Raw genomic sequence first — 14807 nt, 5'->3', positions numbered from 1 at the left:
AGCACTTACTATGTGCGGAGGGCTGTACTAAGCTCTTGGGAGAGTATAATATAACAATAAATGGGCACATTCCCTGTCCATAATGAGTCCAGAGTAAATTATACAATTCAACCCATCTTGCCCCCATTAGAGAGGAGTAACTTTTCTTCTTTTTGTTCACAGGATGTTTCGCCTTCGTTTCCTCCCTGCTGTGGCAGGGTTGGCCGTAGTCTCACGACGGTATCACGGAGCAGCCAGGCCTACCCAGAGCAGGCGTCGATTGATGGCGGTGGCTTTCCTGGGAGCCTCCGCGGTCACGGCGAGTAGCGGTCTTCTGTGGAAGAGGTAGGCAGAGGCACCTGAACAGCTTGCTGCCCCTCCTGTGTCTTCCGGCCAGAGCCTGGGCTTGAGAGTCAGAGGTCATGGGTTCTAATTCCGACACCGCCACTTGTCAGCTGTGTGACTTTGTGTAAGTCAGTTCAGTTCTCTAGGCCTCAGTTACCTCATCCGTAAAGTGGGGATTAAGACTGTGAGCCCCATGTGGGACAATCTGATACCCTTGTAGCTAACCCAGTGCTTAGAACAGTGCCCGGCATATAGTAAGCACTTAACAAATACCATCGTTATTATTATCGTTATTATTCTCTTTCCTTTGTTCCTTTTCCCTTTCCCATAACCCTTGAAAAGGATCATGTCAGGGTCCAACTGAGGGTCAAAATTTCTTGCCAAAATAATTTGGCAATCCCGACTTTGTCTATGAAATATGATGTTACACAGGATCTCAAAGTCATGCCAAACTAATAAACAAGTTGAGAGGGTATGCCCTGGAAAGAATTTCAGACTCCAGGGATGAACCTCTTCTCAGAGACATTGACAGTATGAGAGAAGCAAACAATCAGTTGTATTTGTTGAGGGATTGCTTTGTGCAGAGCACTGAACCAAGTGCTTGGGAGAGAACAACATGACAGAACAACATAACGTACGGATTAAAAAATTGATGGAGGAAAGGAATCAATTTTATTTCATTGAGTGCTTACCTTGTGCAGAGCACCGTACAATTGCCAGCTTCGTGACTTTGGGCAAGTCACTTAACTTCTCTTTGCCTCAGTTCCCTCATCTGTAAAATGGGAACGAAGACTGTGAGCCCCCCGTGGGACAACCTGATCACCTTGTAACCTCCCCAGCGCTGAGAACAGTGCTTTGCACATAGTAAGCGCTTAATAAATGCCATTATTATTATATACAGAATTGGTAGCAAGTTCCCTGCCCACAATGAGTTTACAGTCTAGACGGGGAGACAGACATTAGTATAAATGAGTAAATTATGGTTATTTACATTGTATAAATACAAGTGAAAGGGCGGTGCAGAAGAGAATGGGAGAGGAGGAAATAAAGGCTTAGTTGGGCAAAGGGTTTTGGAGGAAATGTGCCTTAAAAAAGGCTTTGAAGGTGGGAAGAGTGATTGTCTTTCAGGTATGGAGAGGGAGGTTTTCCAGGCCAGAAGTAGGATGCGGGCGAGAGGTGGGGTGGCATGGTAGATGAGATTGAGGTATAGTGGCTTTGGAGGAGTGAAGTGTGCGGGCTGGATTGAAGTAGGAAAGCAATTTGGAAAGGTAGGAGGGGGCACCGTGATTGGATGTTTTAAAGTGTATGATAAGGAGTGTCTCTTTGATGCAGTGGTGGATGGGCAACCACTGGGGATTCCTGAGGAGTGGGGAAACATGGACTGAGTATTCTTTTAGAAAAGTGATCTGGACAGCAGAGTGAAGTACAGACTGGCGTGGGGAGAGACAGGCAGTAGGGAGGTCAACTATTGAGACTGATGCAGTAATCAAGGTGGGGTAGAGTAAGTGCCGGGATTACCATGTACAAGTTTGGACGGAAAGGGCAGGGTGTATTTTCGCGATGTTGTGACGGTTGAACTGACAAGATTTAGTGATAGATTGAATAGATGGGTTGAATGAGAGAGATGCCTCGAGGATTCATTTATTCATTCATTCAATCATATTTATTGAGCGCTTACTGTGTGTAGAGCACTGTACTAAGCACTTGGGAAGTACAGGTTGGCAACATATAGAGACGGTCCCTACCCAACAGTGGGCTCACGGTCTATAACATCAAGGTTATGGGCTTGTGAGACAGGAAGGATGGTGGTGCTGCCTACAGTGACAGAAAAGTCAGCTGGGGACAGGGTTTGAGTGGGAAGGTAAGAAGTTTGCTTTTGGAAATTTTAAGTTTGAGATGTTGGGGGGAATACCCAAGTAGAGATGTCCTGAAAGGAGGAAATGCGATACTGCCGAGGAGAGAGATCAGGGGTGGAAATATAGACTTGGGAATCATCCACATAGAGATGGTAGTTGAAGTCGTGGGAGTGAATGAGTTCTCCAAGGGAGTGGGTGAAATGAGTTGTTGCACTGTCGTAGAACATGATCCGAATTTTTCAGGGAGAGCAAATTCTTGAAGCGTTTCATATTTTTATATTGGTGCTGTTGTCCCCCGTTTACTTGTTTTGTTTTGTTGTATGTCTCCCCCCCTCTAGACTGTGAGCCCATCATTGGGTAGGAATTTTCTCTATTTGTTGCCAAAATGTACTTTCCAAGTGCTTAGTATAGTGCTTTGAACACAGTCAGCGCTCAATAAATACAATTGAATGAATGAATGAATGAATCTAAGCTTTCTCCACGTAATAGACCGGAAGACAGTGACAGTGTTACTTGGTCGTTCTCCCATTTGTGCTTATGGTTTGCCAACCCTCTTAATAATAATAATAATGATAATAATAATAATAATAATAATAATAATAATAATAGTGATAGTATTTGTTAAGAGCTTATTATGTGCCAGGCACTATACTAAGTGCTGGGGGGGCTATAAGCAAATTGGATTGGAAACTGTCCCTATCCCATATGGTGCTCACTATCTTAATCCCCATTTTACAGATGAGGTAACCACGGCACAGAGAAGTGAAGTGACTTGGCCTAAGTCACCCAGCAAACACATGGTGGAGTCAGGATTAGAACACATGTCCTTCTTACTTCCAGGCCCGTGCCCTATCCATTAGGCAACACTGCTTCTCTGAGACCTCTTGGTCGTTCATTCATTCATTCAATCGTATTTATTGAGTGCTTACTGTGTGCAGAGCACTGTACTAAGCACTTGGGAAGTACAAGTCGGCAACATATAGAGACGGTCCCTGCCCGACAGCGGGCTCACAGTCTAGAAGGGGGAGACAGACAACAAAATAGGAAGGGTTTCTGTGTGGTCTCAGAAAGGGAACACACATGACCCCAGGAGTGATATTGGGAATACTTGGGCCAGATAGTTTTGAAAGAGTGTGTGACCCAGGGAACATAGTTCAGTAGATGTTTGGGCTCAGTGCTGAGGTGGCCTTTGGAAGCTTTCAGCTCTGCTTGGCTCAATGTGAAAAATGTTTCCAGACCAGTGCCTGGCACAAGAAAAAGCACAAGCTGCCACTTTCCCTTCAACAGGGCTCAATATGAAACCATTCCATGCTTTAGAAATACGAATGTTGAGGGTTTTGTGGATGTCCAATTAATTTAATGGAAAAGCAGTGGGAAGCCTTCTGGCCTGCTCTCTGAGATTAAGCATCCAGTGCAGATATGATTCCAGAGGTAATGGCATTTCTTATTTCTGCACCACATATGAACACATTACCTCTCTTTTGGTAGGTATTTCCATCTCAGTGGACACACTTAGGCCTTATGCTTTGGCTTTTATGTTGGTAGGTGCAGTGATGAGACTTCTTATTGTTACCAGACAGTATTTTCTGCTCATTAACCATAGAAGTTGGTCTGATTTAAACGTTAAGATTTTCCTGGCACTATTTTCATTCCTTTATGAATGAACTATTCCTTCATTCCTTCCTTTTCATTCCTATTTTCATTCTTTTAGACTGTGAGCCCACTGCTGGGTAGAGACTGTCTCTATATGTTGCCAACTTGTACTTCCCAAGCGCTTAGTACAGTGCTCTGCACACAGCAAGTGCTCAATAAATACGATTGATGTATTCCTTTCTGATATATCACTTTTCCTTGGCAAACCTCTGTTGATTTCAAAGGCCTATGTACAAAAAGATACAGATACAAAGGTATTTCCATCTCAGTGGACACACTTAGGCCTTATGCTTTGGCTTTTATGTTGGTAGGTGCAGTGATGAGGCTTCTTATTGTTACCAGACAGTATTTTCTGCTCATTAACCATAGAAGTTGGTCTGATTTAAATGTTAAGATTTTCCTGGCACTATTTTCATTCCTTTATGAATGAACTATTCCTTCATTCCTTCCTTCTCATTCCTATTTTCATTCTTCTAGACTGTGAGCCCACTGTTGAGTAGGGACTGTCTCTATATGTTGCCAACTTGTACTTCCCAAGCGCTTAGTACAGTGCTCTGCACACAGTAAGCGCTCAATAAATATGATTGATTGATTCCTTTCTGATATATCACTTTTCCTTGGCAAACCTCTGTTGATTTCAAAGGCCTATATACAAAAAGCCTCGGCTACTTTATAATCACATACATTTTCATTGCTCCCTTTGCCTTGGAGTGTCCTACAGGGGTTGTCTGTGTGGCTTCATTGGCTATTTATAATCATCTGCATTTTTATTGCTCCCTTTGCCTTGGATTGTTCTTTAGCATCTGTCTGTATGGACTTGAGTGCTAGCATTCCTGGATTTGAAATGCCCCAACCCCTCTGTTGATAACAGTTAGTCCAGGATTTTTTTTATATGAAAATGGGGTGAGTTGGAAAGAGTACAGGCCTGGAAGTGAGAGGACCTGGATTCTAATCCTGGCCTGATGAATGATCCTGGACAAGTCACTTAACTTCTCTGTGCCTCAGTTTCCTCAGCTGTAAAATGAGGATTCATATAATGATGGTATTTGTTAAGCGCTGTGTGCCAAGCACTGTTCTAAATGCTGGGGTAGATACAAGGTAATCAGGTCGTTCCATGTGGAGCTCACAGTCTTAATCCCCGTTTTACAGATAGGAAACTGAGGCATAGAGCATTTAAGTGACTTGCCCAAGGTCACACAGCAGACAAGTGGTTGAGCCAGGATTAGAGCCCATGACCTCTGACTCCCAAGCCCGCGCTCTTTCTACTAAGCCACGTTGCTTCCTGCTTCAATATCGATTCTCCTTCCTACTTAGATGCAGCAGCAGAGAAGTATTGTGGCTCGGTGGAAAGAGCACAGGCTTGGGAGTCAGACGTCATGGGTTCTAATCCTGACTCCGCCACATGTCTGCTGTGTGACCTTAGGCAAGTCACTTAACTTCTCTGAGCCTCAGTTCCCTCATCTGTAAAATGGGGATTAAGACTGTGAGCCCCATGTGGGACAACCTGATCACCTTGTATCCCTCCCAGTGCTTAGAACTTTGTGCTTTGCACATAGTAAGTGCTTAACAAATGCCATCATTATTGTTATTATTATTATTATTATTATTAGACTGTGAGCCCAATGTGGGAGAGGGACTGTGTCTGACCTGATTAACTTCAGCAATGCTTGGTGCATAGTAAGCGCTTAATAAATACCATAGTAATTTTTATTGTAAGCTTGATGTGGAGAGGGAACGTGTCTACCAACTCTGATGTACTCTTCTGAGTGCTTAGTACTGTGTGCTGCCCACAGTAAATGCTCAGTAAATACCATTGATAGTTGTCCTTCGTACTCAAAAGGGTCACCCTCAATGATGAAATTCACCTATTGACGCGTGTGGGGTTGAAAAAGTCTCTGCTGTATCAGTTCTACCACACTGGGCCCTCACAAAGACCGTCCTTTCTGTGCACTGCCAGGTTTGTTTGAGGCACTGGTCCTGTTTTCACTTTTCCCTTTTTGTCTCATATTCATTCTGAAGTTTTCGCTTGGAAAAAAGCCTCTCCTCTGTATATTACAATGCACTGCATTGATCTGGCTGTAGCACCTGGCTCCCAGTTTTCAGCTGAAGGGCAGCATTTTAAAACTAAGAACACATTGAAGACAGTCAAGTTTCTTATATAATCAGGGGCAAGTCCTCCTTGCTAGAGGGATGTTCAATTGAATATTTGCAAGAAGTCTGGCACTTTGAATGTAAATAGCTAATGAGGCTTGTCACCCTATCCAACCATGTGAATACATTAGCAATTTCATTTGTTCTAAGGGGAAAACGCCACCTGAATTTCCACCTTGATTTTTGATAAGCAAGTCTCTCTTGTGACCTCTGAACAACACCTGAATAAGAGTACTCTTGCTTGGCTTCAGCAGACCCATTTTGCTATTGCTATGGCACCTGTCTACAGGTTGTGACATCTGTCTACGTGTTTTGTTTTGTTGTCTGTCTCCCCCTTCTAGACTGTGAACCCGTTATTGGGTAGGGACCGTCTATATGTTGCCTATTTGTACTTCCCAAGTGCTTAGTACAGTGCTCTGCACACAGTAAGTGCTCAATAAATATGATTAAATGAATGAATGAATGAATATGGGAAGAAGTGTAAGAAAGCCTGAGTCTTGGGGGTGGCACATACTCACTATCCATTCTTGGACAGGTAAGGGGAAAAGGAGGAAGTTGAACATGGCTCTTGATGGGTCACTGTGTTTGTCACAGATCAGATTTCCTAACAAATGCTTAAACAATTTCTTGATGTCTCCACAAATAATAATAATAATAATGATGGCATTTATTAAGCACTTACTATTTGCAAAGCACTGTTCTAAGCCCTGGGGAGGCTACAGAGTGACCAGGTTGTCCCACGGAGGGCTCTCAGTCAATCCCTATTTTACAGATGAGGTAACTGTAGCCCGGAGAAGTTAAGTGACTTGCCCAAAGTCACACCGCTGACAGTTGGCGGAGCCGGGATTTGAACCCATGACCACTGACTCCAAAGACCATACTCTTTTCACTGAGCCACGCTTCTTCTCAAAGACAGCAGTCTCAAAGCAGCTATCCCTGGCATCGATTCAGAGTTGTCCACTTGTTACAGCACTGGCCCAGAGAAGGCAGAGGGGTGGACAGAGGTTGAAAGGGTTCAGGTTAGGCTTTCCCCAAGTTGCTGTAGTGGGGGCAAACCTTAAGTAGCCATCCCCTCATGGATTTGGAGTAGCCAGCTTGTCACAGGTCCTACGCTGGTGAAGGATGGAGGCCAGAAGGAAGGAAGTTCACAAGAGGAATGGGGCAAGGAGGTCTGTGCTAAGCTCACCCTGTACCCAGAGAGGAATGAGGAGGACAGTTAAGTGGGCTGGGTAGTGTCCAGTCTAGGCTCTCCCTGCCCAGGAAAGGAATGGGGCAAGGAGGCCTGTACCCAGGGAGCAAGTGGGAGAGCAGTTAGGTGGGTTGGTAGGGTCTAGTCTAGGCTCTCCCTGCCTAGGAAAGGAATGGGGGCAAAGAAGTCTGTGCTAGGCTTGTCCTGTACCCAGAGAGGAATGGGGAGAGCAGTTAGGTTGGGTAGTGTCCATTCTAAGCTCTCCCCACCCAGGAAAGGAATGGAGAAAGAAGCATGGGCTTGAGATTCAAAGAATGCGGGTTCTAATTCTGGCTTTGCCTCTTGTCTCCTGTGTGACCTTGGACAAGCCACTTAACTTCTGTGTGTCTCAGTTACCTCATCTGTAAAATGGAGATTGACTATGAACCCCATGTGGGACAGGGACTATGTCCAATTGTATTACCTTGTATCTACCCTAGCATTTAGAATAGTGCTTGGTACACAGTAAGTGCTTAACAAATACCATCATTATTAATTGTGATTATCATTATTAGGCTCACCCTGTCCTTGGGAAGGAAGGGGGAGAAGAATTAGGTGGGTTTGGTTGGGTCCAGTCTAGACTCTCCCTCTGTCTCTCCATAGTGACAGCAGATGTGAAGCAGCCGTTCTCCAAGATAATATCTTGTTACGACCCTTATCTTGGGGAAGGTGGAGGGATGGTCAGGAGGGTCGGTGGGGGTCCAGATTCCCCCCCCGCCCCGGAAAGTGAGGGAAGGTACATGGGCAGGGCTGAGGGGTCCTAGCTGGGCTCCGTGCGGGTCTCCATAGTGACAGCAGACCTGAAGCAGCTATCGCTCATGCCGATTTGGAGCTCTTTGCTTGTCACAGTCCTCACCCTTTCAGGCATGGGATCCAGGGCCTTGTCCCCAGTTGATTGTCAGAGCTCTCTGCAGCTGCCTTTCTTCTGCAGCTTTTCAGCAATCCCTTCCCAGCCTGCAGGTAAATCCCCTGTATTTTATGAGGGGGTCAAGTGGGCCAGCTATAAGACCCTCCTCCTGAACTCTCTCTTCCTCAAGTACCAAGTCACCACCACCTGCCTGCTCCCAGTATTGGGACACAGATAGTCCTGGTGGGGTCCCTGCTACTTGGATCATCCAGGGGTTATCATGTCAAAGCCACGGCGTTGGCCTCCGGGGGGCTGGTGCGAATCACTCCTGCAGCCCCCAAAATAAGAGCATCACAGTCTGCTAGTGGTTTTTTTTTTTAATTTAAAAATTGGATCCATCAGTCAGGCCAATGACTTCTTCCACACTGTGTTCATGAAAATATTACCCCTTGGGGCACACAGAACAGTGCCAACACTTAAAACAGTGCTTTGCACATAGTAAGCACTTAGCAAATGCCATTATTATTATTACTACCATTTATGTTCCAGAGTGTCTGGTCTCATTTCTATTTCTCCCTCTGTGTCATGATCTTTTCAAACCATTCATTCAAGAGAGTTGCTCTCTTTCTAAATCACGTATACTAAAACTGATCTCTTTTCTGCTGCTGCCTCCCAGCTGGCTATGGCTGTGCCACACTGTCTGAGGTTTGACTTTAGTGTGTCTTCAAAGTGTTTCTTCAGCCCCATTAGGCACAGCTAATTTGGTATCCTGCTGCTGTTTATTCTCCTCACAAGCCCAGCTTGCTCAGTGAAGGTATGATACAATGAGCGTTACATCAGTGCTGGTAGGTCGATTGCATTCCGGGACTTTATTGTTTGTGACCCTGACTTACCACTGAATGTTAAGAATGGAATGTAATTATCAGTCACCATATTTATTGAATATTGAGCACTGTACTAATTGCATGAGAGAGTACAATATACTGTAAGCCTAATGTGGGCAGGGATTTTCTCTCTTTATTGCTGAATTGTACTTTCCAAGCGCTTAGTATAGTGCTCTGCAAACAGTAAGTACTAAGTAAATAAGATTGAATGACTATGTATTGTACATATGAAATATATACATATATTATGTATATGTATAAACATATACATATAATTATACACACTATATATCCTATATTGTAAATATATTTATTGTGTGTATGTATACATGCAAATATACACACACACACACACACATATACATACACACTATAGGTACACACACACACTAATTGTATATATTATATATATAGTCCTTGGTGGAACTACTCTGGAAGTCAGTTGTCATTCATTCATTAATTCATTCAGTCGTATTTACCTAGCGCTTACTGTGTGCAGAGCACTGTACTAAATGATTGGGAAGTACAAATTGGCAACATATAGAAACAGTCCGTACCCAACAACGGGCTCACAGTCTAGAAGGGGGAGACAGACAACAAAGCAGAACAAGTAGACAGGTGTCAAAACCGTCAGAATAAATAGAATTATAGCTATATGCATGGCTATGTATATGTCCCCTGTGGTAGGTCACATTTCCCAGCCATTTAGAATGTGGGCATTACTACAGTTTCTCCTAGAGACATTGACTTGTTAAGAAGCTAGCTGCCACATTGGCACCACACAGCCTACTCAATTTAGTTTTCTCTTTTCTGGTCTAGCTCTGCATCATTGAACAATATGCTTCTTGAGTAGAAAAGTTCAGGGTCAGAACTCCCTCAAAACATTGAAGAAATGCCTTTGGATTTTAAAGCTCCCCCTGTTATCAGCCTCTTTAAGAAGAAATGTTACTAAGCTGATTGCAGCAACTAATTCATTCAGTTGTATTTATTGAGCACTTACTGTGAGCAAAGCACTTTACTAAGCCCTTGAATGGGTTACCTTTATTCTGCATTTTTTTGCTAATATCCTAGCCAGCGTCCTACTTGACCAACTACTGAATAACACTACTTGTGATTTGTTCCCAGAATCTCACTGCAACTTTAGACTTTAACGAGGCTCAGTGGATATGATATTTGATGCATTTTGGGTACAAGAGAAATTCAGGGCACATCAAGATCTATACATTCATTCATTCATTCAATCGTATTCTTTGAGCGCTTACTGTGTGCAGAGCACTGTACTAAGCTCTTGGGATGTACAAGTCGGCAACATATAGTGACAGTCCCTACCCAACAACGGGCTCACAGTCTAGAAGGGGGAGACGGACAACAAAACAAAACATGTAGACTGGTGTCAAAATACAGTGTTCATGAGCCCTTCAAAAAAACATTCAGCACCATCAGCAGTTATTAGGCTTGGGATCTAATAACTACTGAAAATTTAGGTCGGCTTAAAAGTTTAACAGAATTCTAAGGTTGTCGTGTCTTATGCTGTCGAGCCATCTCCAACCCATAGCAACACCTTGGACAAATCTCTCCCAGAGCACCCCACCTCCATCTGCAATCCTTCTGGTAGTGTATCCATAGAGTTTTCTTGGTAAAAATACAGACGTGTTTTACCCTTGCCTCCTTCCTTGCAGTAAACTTGAGTCTCTGCCCTCGACTCTCCCATGCCGCCGTTGCCCAGCACAGGGGAGTCTTGACTTGTAGCAGATTGCCTAACACTCGCTAGTCACTGCCCAAGCTAGGAATGGAACAGGTATGCCTCGGCTTGACTCTTCCTCCCGCAGTCGAGTCTGGTAGAGTACTGGAAACTCTCCAGGTGCGACCCTGTGAGGGTTATTCCAAGACTACTCCGCAATAATACTTCTGAAGGGGAAGGTCTTGAGCCTTTCTCTCTTATCAATGGAGTAAAGCGACAAAGTGCAGTAGATTGAGTCTTGTTCACTTTATTCACTTCAGCCAAGCTCAAGGATACATCATGAAATCTGGGAAATGGGTTCAGAATGTGATTCTGACCCTCTGGGAAGTTTTTTTAAATTCAACTGGTTAAGACCATCATTTAAAGTAGTACTTACACAAGAGCTAATGCGTGCTGATGTCTGTGCTGCTGTAGCACACACGAGACCTGCAAATGATTATTCATTCATTCATTCAGTTGTATTTATTAAGTGCTTACTGTGTGCAGAGCACTGTACTAAGTGCTAGGGAAAGTACAATATAGCAATAAAGAGTGACGATCCCTGCCCACAGTGAGCGCACAGTCTAGAGCCGGGGTGACAGGCATCAATATAAATAAGTACAATGACAGATATATACATAAGTACTGTGGTGGAGGGACCAGGGGAAGAGCAAAGGGAGCAAGTCAGGGCGACGCAGAAGGGAGTGGGAGATGAGGAAAAGTGGGGCTTAGTCTGGGAAGGCCTCTTGGAGGAGTTGTGCCTTCAGTAAGGCTTTGAAGGAGGGGAGAGTAATCATCTGGCGGATTTGAGGAGGGAGGGCGTTCCAGGCCAGAGGCAGGCCATGGGCCAGGGGTCGGCGGCGAGACAGGCAAGATTGCGGCACAGTGAGAATGGACCGCTTTTCAGAAACAAAGCACTAAAGACTGGCAGTTGGCCTGAAGAAGATGAAGATTATATTCGATCTGCACCTGGCAGATCTTTCACTTATCCAGGGTTCTCCATTGGGAATACAAACACATAATATAGAGCTCATTTGACAATAAGTACTCAGTACTGTTGATGACTAATCAGTTGGTCAGTCCATACTATTTATCGTACTCATCTTGTACGGACATAATTGAGCAGTTTTCAATACTATTTAAAGATATTGTTTGTATGTAATTGGGAAATGAGGCTTCCAATTATGTATTTTCAACATATTTACAGTGTAAGCCTCCACTTATCAATGGACTGTGGCAGAAAGGCCTGGGTTTGTGGGCTGAAGGGTGTCTCAAGTTCTCCCCTCAAAGCCTGGTTGACCGGTGCTGGGCATCCTGAAAGGACAATCCCACTCACAAGCATTATATAAAGAAAGTTGATTTTGTGATGCTGCTGTGCAAGTCTACTAGCTTTCAGAAAGCAGTTGACCTTTTTCTTTTTTTCCATGGTATTTGTTAAATGCTTACCCAGTGCCAGGCACTGTACTGAGTGCTGGGCAGATACAAACTAATTGGGTGGGACACAACCCGTGTCCCACATGAGGCTCATAGTGTAAATCACCATTTTGCAGATGAGGTAAAGGAGGCACAGAGAAGTTAAGTGACTTGCCCAAGCTCACACAGCAGATAAGAGGCAAAGCCAGGATTAAAACCCTGGTCCTTCTGATGCCCAGGCCCATGTTCTATTGACTGAGGTACACCACCCTCTCCTTTATAGGATGCTTTAATTTTATGGCAGAATAAACCATTTCAAAGCCCTTCTGTACATCCCTTTCTGTGACACAGTTGGCTTGTCCAATGCCAGCATGCTCCAGGGACTTAGTCTGATCCCGAACGGTCCGTGTGTTTTTTTTTTTTCCCCTAAGATGAAGACATATACACCATTTGATGCTATGTGACACTAATAGTGAGAGTGTAGTTTGGAGTATTCTCATTTACCTTGAGTGGTCAATTCTTGAAACAGTGACAGTTTATCAACTAGCTAAATGGGAATAGCTTTTTAGTGGTCATTGTCAGCAGACTGTCAGCTGCAGACTCCATTTTCATAAAGCACTGGCAGTGTGTGCTTCTTCTTATTAAAACTGAGCACATAATAATAATTATAATGATGGCATTTGTTAAGTGCTTACTATGTGCAAAGCACTGTTCTAAGCGCTGGGGGGATATAACATGATCAGGTTGCCCCATGTGGGGCTCACAGTCAATCCCCATTTACAGATGAGGTAACTGAAGCTCAGAGAAGTTAAGTGACTTGCCCAAGGTCACACAGCAGACATGTGGCTGGCATAAACCAACATTCTGGTATTGAAGTGTTTGTAATAGTATTTATTAAACCCTTACTATGGGCTGAGCACTGTATTGCTGGGAATGCATAGGTGGGAATTAGGCACAGTCCCATCCCTTGGAGGACTCACAGTCTAAAAATAAAAAGAGGGAGTGGGGATTGGTGACAGATACATAAGGAGAAATGAAGAATATACCAAGGCAAAAACAGAGCTCATTTGGGCCCCAGCTAGAGGAGCAGAATTTCAGGCTCCTCGTGACTCAGAGTCCACAGAATGACTGCTGTAGCAGCAGCTGCCAATCTTCTCACGGTTTTTTTGGAGACAGCACCAGGCTGCAGCTGCTTTTCTCTGTCTCTCTGGGATGGTACAGGGCCGATTTGAAGGGCGCTCCTCAGTGACATGGAAAAAAACTGGGGCGGGATCCCGGAGAGGCAGCATCTGGTAAAGGAGGATGCCGAGGGCTTTGAGAACCCTGGCGGCGGGGCAGCATGTTTCATGTGACCGTCTGGTCGAGAGATTGGGGTTGCAATCGGCAGTGTTTTTTTAATAATAGTAATAATGATAATGGTATTTGTTCAGTGCTTACTGTGTGCCAAGCACTGTTGTAAGTGCTGGGGGAGATACAACGTTATCAGGCTGTCCCACATGGGGCTCACAGTCTTAATCCCCATTGTACAGATGAGGTAACCGAGGCACAGAGAAGTTAAGTGATTTGCCCAACGTCACACAGCTGACATGCGGCGGAGGCGGGATTGGAACCCATGACCTCTGACTCCCAAGCCCGGGCTCTTTCCACTAAGCCACACTGCTTCTAAGTCCCCATGGCTAGCAGGGAACGGGGCATGCTGGAAGCAGAGCCCTGGGAACTGCGATGACGGAGGCAGCAATGTGTTAAGTTCCTCCAAAAGAACCCGAGGAAGCTGCTTGATGCTGAGGATTTGTTTTATTTTTTGGAAAATGTTGAATAGGTTGTTTCTGACAAGAAATTTGTAAGTTCTCAATAAATAATAATAATGATGGCATTTATTAAGCGCTTACTATGTGCAAAGCACTGTTCTAAGTGCTGGGGAGGTTACAAGGTGATCAGGTTGTCCCATGGAGGACTCGCAGTCTTAATCCCCATTTTACAGATGAGGTAACTGAGGCACAGAGAAGTTAAGTGACTTGCCCAAAGTCACACAGCTGACAAGTGGCGGAGCCGGGATTTGAACCCGTGACTTTTGACTCCAAAGCCCGGGCTCTTTTCACTGAGCCATGCTGGTTCTCTACGATTGATTGATTGATATGGTACAAATTTAGGCCAATCGGAACCCTAACACTTAGCTCAGTGGAAAGAGGACTATGCTGGGAATTAGGAAATCTGGGTTCTAGTCCTGGTTCTGCCTGAATAACAACAACTCATAACTTGTATTTTTTGAGCACTTTCTGTGTGAAGAGTACTGTATTAAATGCTTAGAAGACTACGATACAACACTTTTCTAATGTATTTAAGTGCTTACTGTGTGTCAAACACTTCCAAGCACTGGGGTAAGTACCAATCAATTAGTTGGACACAGTCCCTGTCCTACATGGGGCTCACATTCAGAGTAGGAGGGAGAACAGGTGTTGAATCTCCATTTTACAGTTGAGGAAACTGAGGCACAGAGAAGTGGAGTGACTTGTCCAAGGTCACACAGCAAGCAACTGGCAGAGCCAGTATTAGAACCCAGGTTCGTTGACTCCAAGGCCCATAATGATTAATAATTATAATTATAGTATTTGTTAAGCTCTTACTAAGTAGTAGTAATGGCATTTATTAAGTGCTTACTATGTGCAAAGCACTGTTCTAAGCGCTGGGGAGGTTACAAGGTGATCAGGTTGTCCCACATGGGGCTCACAGT

General features: G+C 44.3%; 1 protein-coding gene across 6 annotated transcripts in view; it reads left to right on the top strand.

Moving 5' to 3' along the window:
• Positions 1–14807, top strand: part of MICU1 (mitochondrial calcium uptake 1) — a 250752-nt gene that overhangs the window by 52082 nt on the left and 183863 nt on the right. For all 6 annotated transcript variants that reach the window (XM_038743822.1, XM_038743821.1, XM_038743820.1 and 3 more), the window contains exon 2: positions 163–324. In XM_038743822.1, coding sequence (XP_038599750.1) covers positions 164–324 — 161 coding nt within the window. In that variant the 5' untranslated portion in view covers position 163. The remainder of the gene's footprint in view (positions 1–162; positions 325–14807) is intronic.

The sequence above is a fragment of the Tachyglossus aculeatus genome, chromosome 3 (assembly GCF_015852505.1).
Source record: "Tachyglossus aculeatus isolate mTacAcu1 chromosome 3, mTacAcu1.pri, whole genome shotgun sequence".
Taxonomy (NCBI): Eukaryota; Metazoa; Chordata; class Mammalia; order Monotremata; family Tachyglossidae; genus Tachyglossus; species Tachyglossus aculeatus.
Note: the sequence above shows the minus strand (reverse complement) of the source record. Positions and strands in the feature narration are given on the sequence as shown.